Source organism: Passer domesticus, chromosome 4 (assembly GCF_036417665.1).
Source record: "Passer domesticus isolate bPasDom1 chromosome 4, bPasDom1.hap1, whole genome shotgun sequence".
NCBI classification, from domain to species: domain Eukaryota; kingdom Metazoa; phylum Chordata; class Aves; order Passeriformes; family Passeridae; genus Passer; species Passer domesticus.
In genome coordinates this window covers 71,518,701-71,539,874 of record NC_087477.1, presented here as the reverse complement: position 1 = coordinate 71,539,874, position 21,174 = coordinate 71,518,701, and the positions used below count along the sequence as shown (strand labels likewise).

General features: G+C 38.7%; 1 protein-coding gene across 3 annotated transcripts in view; it reads right to left on the bottom strand.

Annotated features, from left to right (window-relative positions):
* STK32B (serine/threonine kinase 32B) overlaps nucleotides 1-21,174 on the bottom strand; it is a 157,542-nt gene that overhangs the window by 68,579 nt on the left and 67,789 nt on the right. For all 3 annotated transcript variants that reach the window (XM_064418674.1, XM_064418675.1, XM_064418673.1), the window contains one exon: nucleotides 2,805-2,978. In XM_064418674.1, coding sequence (XP_064274744.1) covers nucleotides 2,805-2,978 — 174 coding nt within the window. The remainder of the gene's footprint in view (nucleotides 1-2,804; nucleotides 2,979-21,174) is intronic.

The window sequence follows — 21,174 nt, the reverse complement described above, 5'->3', positions numbered from 1 at the left end:
CTTTTCTAGCAAACTCCTGGGGCCACAGGTTAACCTAGAAAAACCCATTCTGTCATGTTGCTGGATGCAATAGAAATGGAAATCTGAACACATTTCATGCACAACAGTATATAGGAGGAATTAAACTCCTGATTCACACCCCATATATTCAGTTCTTTATGATGCTGCAGTTTGAAAATCCACCAACTCAGTCTGATAAATTGTTTGACTATACTTTCTTTGTAGCCAAGACAACATATAGGAGATGTTGTCTCTCAGAGGCTCCCTCAATGACTTTCTGACTTACTAACATTTTTTTTTTCCTTTTTGCTGCCAACATATAAATTTTAAAATAAAACATGTAATATAGTTTTGTAGGTTAGCATGTGAATGCTGACTGGAAGCACTTGGTAACAATGATATTGCTGAGGCCTGCTATCACAAGGTATAAACACCTAGCAGAACACTGATTTCATCTCCTGAGATGGTATGTTTGCAAAGATAAAGGAATGACTAGATGTGTCCTCACTGTGCATCACTGCTGGCTCTGCTCCTGCACCAAATTCAGTCAGCACTGCACTCTGATGCCAGACATGCTACAGAGGTTTAAGGCAGCTGAAGACCCATCCCACAGACTGCTGTTCCAGGTGGTGGTGAGACAGAAGGCAGAATGTTCTGGGTCTCACCTGGCTAAATAACATGTCCATGGATGTGTGGATCATTTGGGATTTTGTGGTAAGTGGTGAGAAGATAAGCGGCAAAAGACTCCGCGTGCCACGGTTGTGTCATTTGGGCAGTGAGCAGTGAAGTGTGGCAGACACACTCAGATCTCAGGATTGCCAGCTTCAAAACAAACACCTCTTCCATACACAGCAGAGTCCTGAAGCAGATCCCTAGACACAGTCCTAGCTAACCAGTCGGTGACACTCTCTGCAGGCTGAGAGAATGCTATTTTGTCCAGACTCTCTGTCAAAACTTTTGGTGCAGAGTGAAAGTAAAATCCAAACCCTAGAACTTGCTCCCAAATGGAGCCAACAACCAGCTCTGGATGGCCATGCCTTCCCCCACTTCAATGCAAATCATCAAGTGTTGAACCACTACAACTCAAAAAAAAAAAAGAAACATAAAGTGTTCACTTGATTAAGTAATACAAAAGAGATCAAAGAGTCAAGCCCAGTTTCATAGTGGGACCATGACAAGGCAGACATTGTCACAAAAAGCTATGAACAAACACAATGACAGTCCAGTCCTTCATTCTTTCAAGACCTCTGTCACCTTTCTCAGGCTTTTATGTGATACATTTTTAAGCTACAGACTTCTAGTAAAAGACAAGTTTTGATTGCAAACTGGATTATCTCATAAATTTGCATTATTTGCATAAAAGTTCTCATCAATTTGTTTTCCACCAAGAACATTCCTTAAGGTATTAGAAACAAAGGTCAGCTATAATTCTGAGCTCCACTTTTGAAATACTCACTGAGAAAATAAAACTTATGCAAAACACATGGAAATATAGTAAATAGTAACAGTGTATTAAAGAATTTTCTTCCAATATTTGCAAATTGTATTATATTTGGAGATCTAGCTGCAAGCAAAGCAAATGTTGCAATGTTTACTGGAATTTTGTCTTGCAGAGTTTCAATAACACAAAATACCCACCTACCACTGCATCTCTGCTCAGATAGATTTCATGTTGGCCATTCCTCCTCTGAAAATCAGACCATACTTTTTATTGTATCTTTATTGTAAAATCATGAGGCAGCTCTGGCAAGTGGATGGGATGAAAAATCTGCATTAACATATTTGAAGGAATTTCATGCTGGCCATTCCTCCTCTGAAAGTCAAACCATACTTTTTATTGCATCTTTATTGCAAAATCATGAGGCAGCTCTGGCAAGTGGATGGGATGAAAAATCTGCATTAACCCATTTGAAGGAATTTGTTCATACTGGACTTTGGGAGATCTATGGTACAGCTTAGTTTAGTTTGGTCTCTGAAAGCCACATGCACATTTTGTATATACAAAACTGTATTTTTGCATTCATACCACTCTAAATCAGAAAAGATAACCCTGAATTCAGCCTAAAAAAGAGAGTAAAGAAAAGGTTCAAGCCCATAATTTTATCATTTCATAGTTACTGTATTGACATAAAAATAGAAGTTATCCCTGCTGTTTCAGTTAAATGCCAAAATGTTTAAGGAAAACAGACCCTGATTCCTGACACATTTTTCAAAGTGAATACTATCTTTGCTTCTGTATGGCAGAAAACCTAACAGATTGCTGTAATATAAAAACTACAAAAAGGATGCAGCATCCATCATTGTTCCAATTGATTTGTACTATTATTCCTACTTCCCCACCTCTCTTCCTCCTGACCTTCATGCAGATGCTGCCAGTAAACAAATTATTCTCAGCTTTAGGTTCTATAACTGCTCGCTGAACTTGTTGTGGGAAGCTCTGGTACTGGATTACAACATTTTTGCATTCAGTAACATTGAGGCACTGGAGAATTAAAAATAAATTAAAAGCAATCAGGATGCTATTATGGGTTGTATGTAGTGTTTGAAGACCACAGTGAAAAATGTACATCTTAGTATGAGATCAGGAGGAGAAAAGGGCAGTATGAGAAGGATACAAGGTTACTGAATGGCTTTGGACTGAAAGAAAGCACTTAAAAAGAAAACCTTTCAGAGCCAGATTCCACCCTTGAATAGCAATGGGAACTTTACAGGGGCTTTGAATAAACTATAAAATCAGATATATGATAAAGTTCCTCTGCTCTGCCAAAAGAAAGCAGCCCACTCCCCAAATGAGCTCCACTCACCTGTGAATGATGTGGTATCTCTGCAAATAATCCAAGGAAAGAGCCAGCTCACAAATGTACAGTTTAACAGTTCCTTCATTGAAGTGCACGTTCTGCTGCAAATGGTAACGCAGGTCACCGCCCAGTAAGAGATCAACCACCATGAACATGTCCTCTTCATCTTGAAAGGAATACCTGGGGGAAAGAGTTACAGCTGAGATCTCAGGGTGGATGAATTTTTAACAGAGCCTTGGGCTGGCTCACATTAAGGAGATCCTGGTATGTCCCTGATTTGCTCAAAAGGCCCATACAGAGAGGCTTTCTCACTGCTGAGGTCCAGTCCTGCAAACAGGCTTTGATTGTGGGACTCTGAATGTTTAAGTGTTGTGCTTTAACCCCAGTGACAGCTAAGTACCAAGCAGATGCTCTCTCACTCCTCTTTCCCCCAGTGAGTTGGGGAGAAGAATCAGAAAAAGGAAAAACTTATGGGTTGTGATAAGAACAGTTTAGTAATTGAAAAAAAGAGAAGTATAATAATAGTACCAAGGATAAAAACAGTGATAATTCCAATGAAAAGGAGAGGAAGAAAGAAAACCCAAGAAGAGTAAGTGATGCACAACACCAGTGCTCACCATCCCCTGAATGACGTCAAGCCTGTCCCCCAGTGGCTCTCAGCCCTTCCAAATCTCCCAGTTTATATAAGCATGATACTTTATGGTGTGGAATATCCCTTTGGACAGTTTGGACCAGCTGTCCCCTGTCCTCCCTCCCAGCTCCTTGTGCAGCTCCTCACTGGCAGAGCATGAGCCACTGAAAAGTCCTGGACACAGAGTGAGCACTGCTAAGCAACAGCCAAAACATCAGAGTGTGATCAACATTATTCGCATCCTAAATTCAAAACACACCACTGTTCTAGTAAGAAGAAAACTAATTTTATCCCAGCTGAAACCAGAACATGAAGACAAGCAGAGCTTGAGCTACCGCCACAATACTGTCTTGTTTTAAAGATGGATTAACACCTGAATGTTGATAAAACAGAATTTAAAATACCTTTAAGATTTTTACACTCTTAAATAACCATATATTCATTCAGGTGACAAAACAGCTTACAAAGCAGTACCAATAAAATGGAAGGCCTTGAAACACACTTGGTATTTACACACATACAACTCTAGTTCAGTGCTTATGGAAAGTATCCAGATAGCATTGAGAGCTGCTGTCTCAGGGGTATTTTCCAGATTCAATAAATATACACAATGTTCTATTAGCTGAGTATTTTTTTACAGCTTGCAGTGTAGGTCCAAATTCAATAAGGACTAAAACTGCAATTTTACGGCCTAACAATACTTTTTTTTTTTTTCAATCAGCAAACTATATCTTATAAAATGACAGAGTCTTCGTGGTTACTGACTGAATTCTTCTGGACCCTTTCCCAGAACTGCCTGCTGAACACTCTGAGGACCAAATTTTGATGTGATTTAAATCCTGTAAATCCAAAGGTGTTCCCAGTCAATGTATTTATATATATATATATACATATATAATGTTTGGGCAACCAGGAATTTCCATGTGTTTCCACTTACCTTGGCTCTGCTGCCATTGCTCTGTTTTTTTGTGGTCTGAGTGAACTGACAGAAACTCTCTGGATTTAGTTTCCAAATGCAGCTGTATAAGATACAGTTTTCCCAAATGGGAAATGGTAAATACCTTATTTCTGATGTGAAATCACTCTTTTCTTATGTATTGTTTTAGAATTAATTTTGATGTGAAGTTATATTATCTTATACCAGGTATATATGGAGCACTGAGAGGGGATCCACAGTGATAGTGCCTCTTCCAGCACCTTTCCTCCCATGAGGTGTGTAATGTATGTTGGCTACAGATATGATTCTGTTCTCCTGAACTATAAAATTTATGCCAAGGAAATGGAAAAGAGAGAACTTCCAGAAAATCTGTGCACACCCTCCCCCAGAGGCAGAAAAGTCTATATTAGATTATTTTAATTAACAGTTACGTACAGTTTCACTTTCATTCCGAGGCTTGCGCTTACTGAAATGAGGCACTGCTTAGGGGTTGTCACAGATGGTTCATTTTGGATTTAATGCCTGTTATTCTTTCTGAACACAGTTCTGAGAAGTGACTTTCTCTCATGCTCTGCTCTTCTGTTGCATTTCCGTGTGACTGCCAAATGCCAGGAGGGGAAAGTAATTTTATTTGCTTATTTCTCAATGAGTCAAACCTCTGAAGCAAAATGGCAAAGTAGGTGGCACATGGTGTCTGCTCACCTCTAGAGAGGCAGAATTTTGTAATACACAAACATTTAAACAGGATAACTCCAAATACATTCAAATTCCTCCAAGTATTGTGCATTACTGAGCCTGGAGCAATTGCAAAAGCAAAGCTTAAAAGTGTAATTACATTTAAGACTTTTTTTTTCTTTTTTGACACTGTTGCTATTTTAGGTGAAGAAATTGTAGCATTGAGCAGTGGTAAAATCATCATAGAGTGGCTTTGGTTGGAAGGGGTCTTAAAAATCATCTGCTTCCAACCCCCCTGCCATGTGTAGGGGCACCTTGCACACATTAGACCAGGTTGCTCAAAGCCCCATCCAACCTGGCCTTGAACACTTCCAAGGACAGGGCAGCCACAGTTGCTCTGGGCAATCTGTTCCAGTGCCTCACCATCCTCTGGAAAACATTATTTTTTCCCTTTAGTTACCAATTGAGGAAGGTACAGATTTTGTTTCTTTCTTTTTTATAATTTTAAAATAATTTTTGAAAAAAATTGCAGATTGAAAACTCTACTTAAAGGGTAAGTGAAATTGTGTCTTGTCTGGGACTAAGGAACACTGTTGGTGCCTAAAGTCATATGATGACATGTCAGTAGAAATGGTACTGATACACATCTAGTTTTGAGATATAAATGTCCTTAGTCTTTTTTTTGGGCAGAGTGTGAGATCAGCGTAAAGAGTGACAGCTGTGAACTTGCTTTTAAATCCAATGATTATTCCCTTTTTTTTTTAATTATGAGTATGTTTCAAGAAGAATGCTCACTCTAGACAAAAGACCCATGAGAACCATGAAGAAATAAATGTGCAATCTTGTCCACATCCAGATAAATGCTAACACTTGGTGGAACAGGATTTTCACTCCAAACATGTTTTTAGGCTGATATACTCTGGTTTTAGGCTGATATAGTCTGGTTTTCTGTGCTTGTGAGCAGGGAATGTGGTCCTTTGTCACCTGCCAGGCAAGCTTTTGCACATTTGTAATTATTAATGATTTAAAAGAGAGATCAAATAAAAGCTTTCCTGCAGGGCTCAACCAACCTGCACCCATTCACTGCCTTGGGACTCTCAGGGCACTCTGGGCATCCAGCCTGGGATGACAACAGATGGATTTTGTCCAGGGGCTGCCAGATCTACTAGTAAATCAATCTCCTGCTACCATGCCTTGCCTCTCAGGTAAACACATGAAGTGCAATCCCTAAGGACAGAGCTACAAGGCATTCCAGAAGTGACTGTACCTCTAGAACAAAATACTTTGAACCCAAACACAAAACCCAAATAAACAAAACCCTCAACAAAACCAAAAATACCCCCAGTGACACCAAAACTAAACTGGGAGACCTTCAGAAGTACAGCTTCTGAAGGCAGTATTCCCACATAGGTTACTTCTCAGATTTGTCTGGGCCATCTTGACTAGATCATGATTTGCTAAGAAAGGTTGGAGTAGATGATCCTTGAGATCCTTCTACCCTTTTATTCTATGATTCTGTCATCTTTCATGACCTGTGGAGGGAGCACAAGTCAGTTTTATTTAGATGTTGAAGGTAGAATGATGTACACCAAGACACAGTGGTTGTGAAGCTCCCTATATCCTCTCTGATGTTCTGCTCTTGCACTCAGAGTTTTTGGTTTTCTTTTGTACTGATATGTGTCTCTGGTAACTCTGCTAACCCTGCCAGAAGTGCTGTGCATACTGGTTCAGTTAAGACAAAAGCTGTATAGGCACAGTTTGAAGGAACAAGTGCATGGACATGTTCAGGATATTGAGATCTTCCCGCCCCCTCTGAATTCTATCCCACTGGACACACATCTTTATGCTACTCTTACACCCCTTCTCATGGGGAGTGGTGTCTTCCCCACACAGTTGATCCAGTTGGGTCAAACCTTCATGGGTGGCATTTCTCTGTCTGGATCAGACCACAGTGTCATTAAGACCACCCCAAGACATTTTCTGGAAGATAAAGAGATTCATCCTAGTGAAACTGTGTGTCTTTGACCTAGAGGACAGCTTGGGTATGGCAAACAGGAGGAGGTCTGGACCTGGCAGGCACTCCACTGAGCAGATCTTTCAGCTACCAATTTCTAAGCTACTGAATGCAGAGCAGGAGTTTCTCCAGGTCCTGCTGTGCAGCTGGGTAACAAATGGTATAATTTTCCTTGTATCCTGCTTTAAGGACTAACAGGACTTTATGTACCAGCTCAGACAAATTTAGTGTATCATGGTCACAAGCAATCTAGTCTTATGCCTCTCTCCCTCACACAAATGCAGTATTCTGCCTTTACATAAGAAATGAAATATTACCTTTATAGTCTTGTTCTATTGAAGTATTTTAAGAAAAAAGAGCTTTTGATATATTGGTCTAAGAATTGAAATAGACAAGTGAAATATTGGCCATGGGAGAAAGGAACCTTTGAAAGTGTTGCTGCTGGTTGGGGAGGGGCTGGTGGCAAATCAGACCAGTGGAGATTAGTTTTTGATCAAACATTGTCATTTTACTTTTGTAAGCTTCTTATCTGTTCAAAGGGAAATGACATAGAAAAGAGTTGATTGGTTTTTGAAATAAACTCAGGGGTTGTTTGGGATTTTTATGTTAACCAGGTAGCTGAGAAATACCTTCCAAATGAATTGACACATTGTAACTTATGTTGAATATTAATCAATTGATATTGAATACCAATAATACATTATTAGTTACCCTAGAAAAAACATTTTAATCCTTCTTGAAATGAAAGAGTAAATGACTTGAAATAATAGTTCTTGTTTGTTTCCTAAGTAGTGTCATTCTCCAGTTATAGGAAAATTGTTCTAAATACAGACCCAGCCTCTCCTTTTGCTTAGTTGAAGAAAAGTTTGAATGCATTATATTCATCTTTCTCCAAATTAAGATAAAATAATAAAGCCCATAGCAAACAGGGAATTGAATTTTTGATTATCTTCAGACTGGAAGATAAACTATTATTGAACATAGACCTCAATGGAAACACATTTAAACAAAGTACTTTTAGAATAAGTTTTATCTGTTTCCACATTTATATCTGTATATTTGTTTTAATAATATCTAATGTTTGTATTTATAGAATATTTTTATTTATTATTTGTAACTCTGTCTTCATAAAAGCAATTACAGATGAATTATTAAGATAATTTTTCCCCCTTTCATTCCTTCTTTTTAGTTAACCAGGGTAATTTTTCATTTAAATCCTTCCAGTTGAGGTATTCAGCATTCATATATCTTGTTTCATATGAATTACCTGGGGAAAATGACATAGTGATGGATATTTTATATATGATTTAAATTAAATATTAGAAACAGATTAGAAAAAATTCATCATTAAGACTAAACCTAACTTCATAATCTTGAGGTAATCAGTTAAAGCAAGACATGCACAGTTCATACATTCAGATAACACTTCTGCTTTCCACTGAATATGACAAATGATTGATCCTTGGTGTCTCCTAACTACAAATTAAAGGATCATTTTCCAGTTTTCCTGTGGTAACATTAAAGGGACATGGTAATTTTTTCAATGACATCAACCCCCCACTAGAAACTGTAGATTTTCCCAGTGTAGATGTAGATGCCATTTCTTGATGTGGTTATCTTGCTTTTTTTTTTTAATTACCAGTTCAATTTGTGTAATTATGTTATAGAATACTCATCACCCACTGCAAAGCAGCAACAGATTTAACTGTTTAAGATTTCCTGCATTGAAAAAGGTCACTTAAAGGCCTGAATAATTTGACATTTGCCAAAGAACAATTAGAGCAGAAAAATAACAGTACAGAGTTCTCTTGTATGGGTACAGTAGAATAAAATATAGACATAATATAAGGTGGTATAAGTATAGGATATGTTACAGGTGGCAAAAATAGCAACTTTTTTCAGTCAAACATCAAATCATTACAAACTGCCCTGTGCTGAGAACTTGTGCTGAAAACTGTTACAGTCACTGTGACTGCAAATAGCAAATACTTACCTTTGAAATACTTTTTTCATAAATTGAAGTGTCCAAGCCAACCAAATAAATGTTTTTGTTGAAGTTTGTGTTTTCTGCCAGCCAAGGACAAGCCTCAAGATTTATTAACTTTGTAAATACAAATATGCAAGTATTTTGAAAGAATGTTGGAAATGTTCCTTTGTAATGTCTGTTTTGTTTACATTTCTATAGATTTCTTTGTTATTTCAGAAAATGGATAAACATTGGTTAATGGAATTTGAGATTTGTACTTGCAAAGTCTTTAATAGAAGTCCATTGTTGGAAAAAAAAGGAAATATGCCTGTTTCCAAACTCAGAAAGACAACAGTCATTTCCACAAATATTTTTAAGAACAAAGGATGATTACTCCCTTTATTTTTCCTATATTTCTTTATAAAGATATGAAAATATCTTTCAATATTCTCTAGGAAAATGTCTGAGAACAGAGAATCTTCTATAAGGAATTAGGTTGTTCATGCTTATATCTTCTCAAATTCTATTTAGTGCTGAAGTGACCAAATAAAACCAGTAAGAAAAATGCCTAAATAAAAACTAGCCTGAAATTAAGTTGAAAGATGACTAAAATTCGTTTCAACAAAGATAATAAGAGACTTATTAGCACAGTAAATATTTACCATTAGCTCCTGTACAGGCAAGGATAATTAATTAGAGACAGCTTAGTATTTATCCTCACAAGGAAGAAAATCTTCTCCCTCAAGTTGAGAAGACCACAAATCCTCTTTGATCTGGGAAAGAACTATTCATCATCTGGACATGAGCTGGCCATGTGCACTCACAGCCCAGAAAGCCAAAGCTGTTCTGGGGTGCATCCAAGGCAGTGTGGGCAGCAGGGCTAGGGAGGGGATTCTGCCCCTCTGCTCTGCCCTCCTGCAGTCAGGGCTGCACCAGCTCTGGGGCCTCCAGCACAGGAGGGACATGGACCTGCTGGAGCAAGTCCAGAGGAGACCACCAAGATGATCAGAGGGATGGAGCCCCTCTTCTGTGAGGAAATTCTGGGAGAATTGGGATTGTTCAGCCTGGAAAAGGCTTTGGGGTGACCTAACTGGGGCCTTCCGATACCTGAAGGGAGCCTACAAGAAAGAAAGCATGTAGGGACAAGACAAGGAATGGCTTTAAACTGAGGACAAGTTTAGATTTGATATTAGGAAGAAATTCTTTACTATGAGGGTGCTGAGGTTCTGGAACAGGTTTCCCAGAAAAGTTGTGGATGCCCCTACCCAGAAAATGTTCAAGGCCAGGTCTGGTGAGGTTCTGAGCAACCTGGTCTAGTGAAAGGCATCCCTGTCCAGGGCAGGTGGAACTAGATGAAATTTGAGGTAGGTCCCTTGCAGCCCAGGCCTCTCTGTGATTTTATGATCATTCCCATATGCACTGTTAGCATTTGGCTCAGCTGGGATACACAAGTTACACGACCATTCCATGGGCTGGCAGCGAGAAGTAATGAGCTAAATATGAAAAAGCAAAATGCAAAATACCTGTTCCTTACTCTTTTACTATGCACTTTGCTTTCAGCTGATGAAATAAACCTCATTACTATGTTTTTACATGCTCAAACTACAGTTATTGATCAATGCTGGTTTGAAGTTTTTAAGTTCTTTGTGAGTCCTGATCATTTAAGATGGCTGGTTTTAGAGCACATTTTCTTTCACTCACCTGGTTCTAATCAACCAATGTGTTACTCCCCCTAACTCTTTATTTCTGCCTCTGTTTTTCCAAATTCTAGGGGAGTAAGAGGTCATTTGAGATGTGGGTTATGGTAGTAATTGTAGATGGTGAAAAAGGTCAAGCTAAGATTCAATGTTAGGAAGAAATTCTTTACTCAGAGGCACCAGAACAAGTTGTCCAGAGAAGCTGAGGATGGCCTATTCATGGAAGTGTTCAAGGCCAGGTTGGATGGGGCTTTGAGCAGCCTATTCTAGTGGGAGGTGTCCCTGCCCATTGGAAGTAGATGACCCTTAAAGTCCCTCCCAACCCTAACCATTCTATGAAAATATGGTATTTTGTTTGTCTTTTACCATGATGATATGGTAGAGAAATCATTAGAGACACCATATGACTAAATGTAGGTGGTCATCTACTAAATGAGAAAGAGTTCCTACAATTTTCTGTTCCTTTTAGGCTGGGACTAAAGAGCTTAGATCCAGGGTTTGCATAATCCACAGTCATGTGAGATCTTTTACACTGTGATTAAATAGTGTTCACTGAACATTAAAATAGACACACAGAATAATTTTGGATGGAAAAGCTCTTCAGATGTCAGGAATTCCAAATTCCAACCTCTTCAAAGCAGGGCTAATTTCAAACTAGGTCAGGTTTTCTGGGACCTTATCCAGGGCAGTTTTGAAAATCTCCAAGGATGAGAATTCCACAGCCTCTCAGGGAAGCATGTTCCAGACACTCATTTAGTCTTGAAGAGATATTTTGCTTATATCCAGTTAGATACAAGCAAATATTCCTCTTGCTGACCTATGTCACTTGTGTCACTCATCCTTTCAGTGTACATGAGTTTTTCTCCATCTTCATGTCATCACCACCACATCTTTGGGTAATGGCTGTAATTAGTTCCCTCCCTCAGCTCAGCAGCATCATGTCCCTGCTCTGCTCTCCAACCCAAGAACAATGATACTTCCTCAGATCTTGTAGAAAAGGGCTGGATGAATTATTTCAAGGAAGACCACTGCAGTAGGTAAATTTTGAGAAAATAAATGACATTAGTTGAAACTTTCATCAACACTTAAGGCCTAGAAAATTTCAGACAAATAGAATGAATTTTTGGTACACTATGAACAATCAAAGGGAGGAAAAAATCACACTGCTATCAATTATTGTGACTCTGGAAACATTTTTATTCCCACATATTAAGAGCTCTGTTTTTGCAAAAGGCTGATCTCTAAAAGTGTTTTCTCATAATTTGTTTTTCAGGAGAAAATTAATTACTTTTCTGGCTCATTTGCTCATATACTTGTAGACTTAATGGCACAGTCTCATGATAAAGTCTGTGTTTTCTCAAACATTATTAGACCAATGATAAAGTAAGACTTGCAAATGAATGCAAAATAGGCTCATTTCTCAGTCTATTTGTTTGGGATTTTTAGCAGACTTGGATGCAATATCCTCAAAGCTCATTTTAATTGTTCTGCTATCATGAAAAGCATGGCAGCTTTCACCAGCCTCACTCAGTTTTACTCTCTGAGACCAAAGTCTGCTTCATTCTTCATCAATTGTCTTCCAAGTGTTTTATCCTTCATATATCTTTTGTTGAGTGGAATAAAGAAAAGTCTCCACTATCATCTGTTCTATTTATAGTCTTTAAAATAGACACATCACAATTATACATGAGAGCTCTATTTTGTTTGAGCGAATTAGAACATATATAGAAGGTCCTTGGGATTTGTTGATACTCTCATCTGAATGCAGCCTCTAAACTCCATTCAGCTGTGTTGGAGATGTGCTGTGACTTGGCGAATGTTCACCAAGTTCTTCATTATCACTTCGTGTTATTATCACTGCCAATTTATAGCACTTCATATGCACGTGGCACTACAGCAGTAGCAATTATGTCTACAGTGCCAACGAGTCTCTCTTGTCCCCAGCTTGTCTCAAGCACTTCCAATTAAAGCAGGCAACAGACAGCTTGTGTGATGAACTCAGGGAAACTGCTCACACAAACAAGGGCCCCACCACCAACACAAGAAACAGCTCACCTAGGAAAATAGGTACCTGAGAAATCTGTGGGTGAGGAAAAGGCTTGTGTGGAATAATGGACTGAAAACTTGTACCTCATTTGAGATGCAGATCAAGATATCAGCCTGTAACTTGCAGATCTTGATATATTAATAAATTATGGAATAACAGAATCCTTTAGATTGGAAAAGACCTGCAAGATCAAGTCCCACCATTAACCCAGGACTGCCAAGTCTACCACTAAACCATGTCCTTAAGACTCACATCTACATGCCTTCTGAACACCTCCAGGGATGGTTACTCTACCACTTCTCAGGGGAGCATCTTCCAATGCTTGACATGGTCCACTCTGATAAGTAGAAAATCAAGCACAAGAGGAAGGAAGCCAGCATGGATGAGCAAGGACATCCTAACTGAACTCAGAGAGTAAAAATAAGTGTACAAGAGGTGGAAGTAGGGGTGAGTGATCCAGGAGGAATACAGAGTTGTTATCTGGTCTTGTAGAGATAGGGTTAGGAAAGCCAAGGCTGACCTGGACTACTGCATCCCATTCTTGGCTCCCCAGTCCATGAAGAGTAAAGTGCAGGGCCACAAAGATGAATAAAGGACTGGAGCATTTATCATGTGAGGAAAGGTTGGGAGAGCCAAGACTGTTCACCCTGGAGAAGTGCAGGTTTAGGTGAGATCTCATCAGTGTGTACAAATAGCTGATGGGCAAAAACGAAGAAGAGGGAGACAGACTCTTCTCTGTGGTGCTCCATGACAGGCCAAGAGGTAATGAGCACAAATTAAAACACACGAATCCCATGTGAGCACGAGGAAATACTTCTGTGAGGATTGTCAAACAATGGTTGGACAGGTTCCTCAAAGGGGCTGTGGAGTCTTCCTTTGAGGAGATACTAAAATCCCAACTGGGAAACCTGTCTTAGGTGACTCTGAGGGTTTGCATCAGGTGAACCCCAGATGTCATTCCCAAACTAAACAATTCTGTGATTCTGCAACTTTTTCATTGCAGCAGCTAACTGGCTTTCTAAACTACATACAATTAAAGGGGTATTGAAGAACAGAGCAGAGGTTTGTCTCTAGAGACAATAGAAAATTTCCTGTTTCTCTTCCCTCTTTCTCACAACCTTATTTTTTGAGGTTCATAGCTCTTCTGTTTAGTAGAAGGTTTTTAAAAAATTAGTTACCAATGCTAATAGCTAACTACTAAACAAGGATTTCACCTGATCAAATAACCCAAATAATTGGAGCACAGAGCAATAAAATTGTGCTAGGACAACAGAAGTTGATGAAAGAAAACTCTTACAGGTCTGGACTTATGCTTTCTTGAAACCCAAAGTTCAGCAATCAAACTTGTGATAGATTATCACAAATTATTCCAGGCTATATTTTTAACTTCAAACACTGCAATATTTTAGAGACAATTTTGAGTCTTTTTTTTCAGTTTTACGAAGCAAAGAAACATCAAAATTGCAGCACTTATCATTAAGCTTCAATCATAACAAATTTAATCTTCAGCACATGATTTATTGAATGAACAACAAATCACACAGTGGAGCTAAGAATAGGTATATTTTTTTGCTGTGTGTAACCTTAGACACGGCACTGATTGTGTATATGTATCTCTGTGTGTATGGCACCCTGCATGGGCTGAGAGGCTTAAAATAGTGCTTTTCTTTTCCATTTACTTAGGCATGCACAAGATTTTCCTCTGAGCTACACAAACCCCTTCATTTTCCTGGTATGGAACCTAGAAAAAGGCAGATCAGGCTTTCCTTGCATGCATACACCTTTTGTGGTTATTTTTCTCATTAGAATTGGACAAATTTACTATTATCCCTTCCCTCTTCCTGACTTCACCATAAAGGAAAATTTCTCACTGCTACTGAAATAAATGTTCATCTTATTTTGGTTTTCTTAGAAATATACAAACACTCTTCAACCAGCTTCCAGAGAATCTCTTCCACTCAGGTATAATCCTGGTGAATGAAGCCAGCTACTCAAAAGGTTCCACTCAAGCAGTTTCTCTTAATTTTTGTCAATAAAATAGTTAATTTAAGACTGTGGTGCTGATGTATGATGCTTTCAATAACATGTAGATGCCTACAAACATTTTCATTCCTCTTAATATGATGTACCTTATTTCTTAATTGTGGGTATTTCTAAAATGTTAACATATATTAGACAAGATGGACCAAAACACATTCCACTCTGTCAAATCTTCACTAGCTTGTTTCAGACTTACCCTCTTAATTGGCATGCAAGTTATTTTGCAAGCTTTCCAAACCCAAAAGATGAAGCAAAAATCTGAATAGTAATGTGAAGAATGTAGTGCAAAGCAAATTAGGCTTATTGTTTCTCTGTCATTTTAAACGAGGACAGAAAGCTGTTTTCAGTTTAAATTGAAAGACAATTTCTTTCATACAAAAACTTCCTTACAAAATTCAATTTCCATGCAAAACCCAATCCTTCTGGTAGGAATGTAAATAACAGTGTGATTTAAGTGATTCTTCAAGCAGCATGAGCATACATGAAATAACCTTTCCTTTTTACTTTTGTTTCTCACCCATACACCAAATCTAGGAGAAACCTTAAAAATCCAAATGGGCAGGTGCTCAACAGCTTACTAGAACTGAGTTTCTAAGACTCAGTTTTGTCTAGACTGGGGCAAAAGTCCAGACTTAGAGCAATTTTTGTCCAGACTACCTTTGGGTGCATGATTAATGTACTTTGGCTTAGAAAAGTAGTTTCTCTGTGGTCACTGTGCAGTAAGCAGGACACCTATGGTCCTGCTCACAGCTGTGGGAACTGCCCTCTGGCAGTTTTCTCTTTTCCCACTGATCACAGAGGCAGACCAAGGCGATGAGGCTGATGTTTGAAGCAAGCTGGGAAGAATTCAAGTTCTCTGGAGCTTGTATTTTCTGTTTAGGGAAGTTCCTAATATGGTCAGCACATCACATTCGCATGTACATTTTCACTGGTACAGGAGGGTTGATAATTATGACTAACCCTCAGAGAGCATTTTTTGTTTGATCAACAGAGAAAAATATAAGACAGATTTTCTGACTTATGCTGGTTTTAAAAAAATTCTCAATTCCTTCCATAACTGTGGTCCATACCCTGCTTCTGATCCCTTAATTGATTTTATATTTAACTCCAGGAAGATAAACCTTCATCTACTCAGATTAAAAAGACAGGAAAGTCATTAACTTGCAAACAACATTATGATGCATAAGCCAGGAAAAAAGACAAGTAATAAACATATCCTTAATTTTCTATCTATGTTGCTTAACCCCATCTGAAGAATCTTTTTGTTGATGTTAAATTTCATGTAAAGGGCACCTTGTTCTTTAATAAGAACAAGACCTAGTGCAAAGAGGCATGGAAAGAGTAACGAGCTCTTCAGGTTAGGGATTCTGAATTGAGATTCTTTAAGGCAGTTATAAGAACAAGTAAATTAAATAAACACAGGCAATTCTTCTGTGCTTTTTGTTAATTTATTTTTTAATATTGCTGTCTCTACATTAACCCCAGCATATCAGTGAAGCTCAAAGGAAGAAAAGCCGCTCAAAAATCTCCCACATTAGTCCCACATAATGATAAGCATTTGAGTTTCTCCAGATACTGCAGTGATCTGTCACACAGATGGACTCAGAGTAACCTGCACAGGCTCACAGAACTGTGAGGATTCAGAGCAGGACATCTCTGTGGTTATTTCTCAGCCAGCAGCACTTTGTGCTCATTAATTTGCGTGTGAGCACTCAGATAATCAATGCCCATGATTATTAGTGTCCTGTCTCAGGGCAGCTCTTGTGCCATGCCCATGCCATGCTTACTGCCAGAGGAGGCAATGAGGCTTACACTTGTACTTTGTGCATGTGCCACATCTTCATGCCCCCTTCTTTTCCTAGAAAGTGGAACATCTTCCCTTGGCAGATCTTTCGGGGCTTTTTATTTTCTGAAATGTGCAGCACTGAGAGTACTGTTAGGAACATTCTTTGATGCTCTCAGCAGATAGAGAAGTTGTTTAATACAGTTCTTAGAGCATGGTTAGAACTACAGCTCTAAAGAAAAAAAGGAAGGAAACCCTTTTACTGCTTTATTTTATCCATTAATTAAGCAAATCTCTGAGAACCAATATATTTTTCAGAGAGGATGTGCTGAAACAGAATTTATGGTCTCATCAAGTGAAAAAAACCCCAAACCCAAACTCTAGTTCTGCCTGTATTCTCTTTGTTTAAATTTTCTGGGAATGGATCTCAATGATTCACTTTCTTTATTCATTGTAACTGCTGCCAAAGAGCAATGTTTTTGTCATGGCAGAAATTTATTTCAGAATATGAATAATCAAACCTTACTGGCACCCTTAGATTCAGAATCTTGTTTTTTCAATTCCAATTATAGTCACAATAAATGTTATGATTTGTTATAAAATTGAGATAACTCTCACCTTTCTAATTTATAGTTGAGTTTATCAAGTTGATTCAGAGCAATCGCAGAGAAGCAACTTCAGATTGCAGTCAACTACTATCATTCTATCTCACCCCAGACATTTAAATTATTCTGCAAAATTGTCTGTCAAGCAATCTGTCAGTGTTTCCTCTTTTTTTTAATTTAACATGGCAGACTCATGCCATTTGTGGTAACTTTGCTCAGGTTAATAGGGGTGCAGAGAGGAGGATCATGTCAAACTGTCAGGAGGAAGGGAGACACCCCAATGAGTGCAAAGAACATCACCTTCAAAAGAACCATTGCACTGAGGAGGGGTCATGCACTAAATCCAGGGCTGTACAGAGGGCCTTTCTCATCAAACATCTTTTTTTCCAGATGCAAACAGAAGCAGACATGAAAAAAAAAAGCTGGCTGACAGACATTACTTCTGCCTCCATATATAGGGCTTCTTGAACCACGATTTCTGTGTTAAGAATAAAACAAAATGCAGAAGTAAATTAATTAAATAATTATGTTATTAAATATAAATAAATTAATTAAACAGTAGATCTAAATGGACTTACTGGTGTCTATCAGGAGGACTCCCCTGACTGGATGTTCTGCACTACTGCAGGCCAAGAAGATGAGACAAGGAATAAAATGGATGCAATGGTTGTGGATGGCCAAATGTTCAGCTGAAGAGCTACAGGTCTGTATTGATGAGCAAATGGCAGGGTAGTTGCTTTTTCCAGGGACTCCAGACAGGAAGGAATGTTGCTTCCTTTCCTGACCTGTCCTGCGTCTGCACAACTATGTCCTGATCTTACCTTGAATCTCTCTTAACCTGTTTCCTTAGAAAGAAAATGAAGGAAATTTAAGCAACTGTGCTTCAGAATTAGTTTCATTGATGCTTATAAACATCCATGGAAATATCAGATTTTTATTTTTCTTTTTAATGTGTGCCCAAACAGTACAAAAGCCTGGAAAGGCACCAGTCTGGTGACATGACAGCTTCAGAGCAGGGCAGTCCAGACACTAAGGTGGGTGTAGATCTCGTGGCTCAGGCAATCCAGCAGCCTGCATATGGAGGAAGAAGGCAGAAATCCAACCTGGGAGCTCTTTCTTCTTCACAACCCACTAGCAAAGGAGTCAAGAATCTGGCTGTCTAACAGTCCTCCAGGCAAGACAAGAAGGGAGCAAGTTTCCAACAAATTTTTTCCTTAATTGACATGTCTTCAGAACATTTGATTCACTTTAATTGAGGTTCTTCTCATTTTTCTGTAAAAGTCTCAGCCAGATTCTAACAAACAGCAAATTTATCTTACTCCACATGAAGAGACAATGATTATAAGCTGTCCCCCCAAGTTGTATTTGTCTTAATTTGAAGCAATAATTGAAGTGGATCTGACTCCCAGTGCTAAGGCTGGCAGCTGTAGCTAAATTGGATGGGACAATGGAAACAATATATTCCTTTAATAAGCTCTATGAGACTGAAAAACGTTTGCATTTGGGACTGGGACCAAGAAAGAAACATCACTTTGTTGAACACACTAACCAAGCTTCTAGCAGAGGCTGATGGCAATTTATACACAATAGCAGAAAGTGGGAAGATACTTTTAGCATTCAAATATGTAGCCAGAAGATGTAAATTTATCCTTGGACAAAGGGAGGCAAATAGCTGCAGAAAAAGGATGTTTCCTTTGTGAATTCCTGTATTAACTACAGTCAAGTACAGACATGGCAATGCAGTGGAAGCAGTCAAGAAAGCTGAAATTCTGAGAATGAAGTTGGGTAACAGCCTAAAACCAAAACTAGCAGGGATCTTACTTTTTTTTCCTGGCCTCACATTCTTCTGAATTCTTAGGCCACATCTTTAAATAGGCAGGGAAAAAAAGCAGGAAATTCTTTGTATCTATGAGTTTATCCATGTGCAAAAATGGAATCACCTGTATACACCCCTAAGCACTACACCAGTGTGATAAATCTGTCATCTCTCTTCTCTTTTCTAATTTTCAATATTCAGCACCCTCACAAACTTGTCCTTAGAAAGAAATGATGAGTGCAGAGCATCCTGCATATCCTACTGAGGCCGTTAGCCCACTGTTCTGGTTTGTGGTTCTGCCTCAGGAAAGGAAATTGTATTGCAAGATGCAGTTGCAAGACTGGCTGCTCTGCAAAACAGAAATTAAAAGAAAGGAAGGTTTTTAACAATGGGCAAGGCACACACTGCCTTCTGTCACTGCTCTGCATTTTGTCAACAGCATCCCATTTTAACAGGAGCACAGCTCTTTGTTGTGCCTGGCCAGATGCCAAGGTCAGAGGTTTTTCACTCTGACTTCCCAGTGCAGGAGCAACCAGACAGCACTGGTTAGAGATGAAACAGTCTACTTCAAATGGTTACTTATGAGAAAAACAACATGAAATTTCTTTGTCTTTACACACCAGCTTATTACGTAGAAGGGAGAGAACAAATGTCCCATGGACCACTGTCATTATCCCTGCTTATCCCTGTTTCACTCCTGAGAAAGGATTCCATTTGCCAGCAGGGAGGAGGGGAGTCTGGGCTGTGACACTGCCCAGCTGTTCTTTCACATCCAGCCTGTGGACTACACATTGTCCCTTTATTTACCTGCTGTCCTCAACTTGGGTTCCAAGATCTCCACCCCAGGTTGCTGCTTTTAGAGATTTATATTATACCAAAGCATCTCCCTTCCATTTTGGCTCTGCACCAAACACATCCACCCAAATTGCTTTCCAGTGAAGCACCTCTGATTTAATCACTGAGCAGTGATTAAGTTCACTCATTAAGTGCATATAGTTCATACAGAAAAGCAGATTCAAACCAGAACCTTTAAGCAAACCTTCTCACCTGCTGGGAGGCAGGCCATTTAAAAAGACCACCAGTTTTTGCATAGAAGTGACTGGCATTTTCTTACTTATGAAATGTGGAAAGAAAAACTATTTAATCAGAAAAGCACAGAAGTGGTCTCATATGTAACATAACATTTATAGTGAGGTGGATGTGATGATGGTCTGTGCTCAGAAAGATAAGAGCAGAGTATGAGATAAAAATTCACCTCAAATGAATGATCAAGAGAATAATGTTAAAAAAAAAAGGGCTAATACAATTATTTTCCCAAATGCCAGACTGTAAATCACCTTATCTCACAGCCTCAAGTCCTCTCTCACAATATGGCAGAAAAATAATTAATAACAAAAATATGCATTCACACCCACCACACTAAACCCCAAAGAACTGGATAAAAAGAAATTACTACAGAAGTAAAAAAATGTACATTTAAAAGACCTACTTAAGATATCTATAGGGAAGGATAAACTCTTTTTTTTCCTTTGCTATCATTATTTTGTTTTTGGCACTGCTGATGCACAGCACTGGTGACAATTCTCAGAAGGATGATCTAGTGGGAACTGGAAAGGGAACAGAAGAACATCAGCATTTAGTGGAATGTCAATAGGGTGAAAACTGTGAAATCAGCTGATGGCAGCATGAGGCCATCAAGGTACCAGCAGAACTGAAGTTTGGTCTCCATGACAATGTCATAAATTGTGTATGAAATTAATATTTAAAAGGCAGGAAGGAAGTCCTCTGAAGCACCAGGATTTCATTAGAGAGCACATGAAAAGGCCAGTAGACACCTTGAACTAAATATTTCCAGAAAAACATTTTAACAGCTGGAAAAGTCATTCAGTACTTTCTCCAAGTCCTCAGCCATTTTCCACATCAGGGTTACAACTATGTTCTCTGTAACAAAACCTTTGTAGCATTGATGCAGCTCATACATTTATCAGATCTGCTGACATGTACCTTTGAATTTTATAAATATTCTGAAATATGCATTTTCTTCCCACCTAAATAATTTTAATTGTATACCTATAAGGAAGAGATTTGGGAGGCAACTAAAAGGTGTTTTAGATGGTTAATAATTTTACCTCTAACAGGTAGATTTGCCTTGGTTTTTGGTGTTT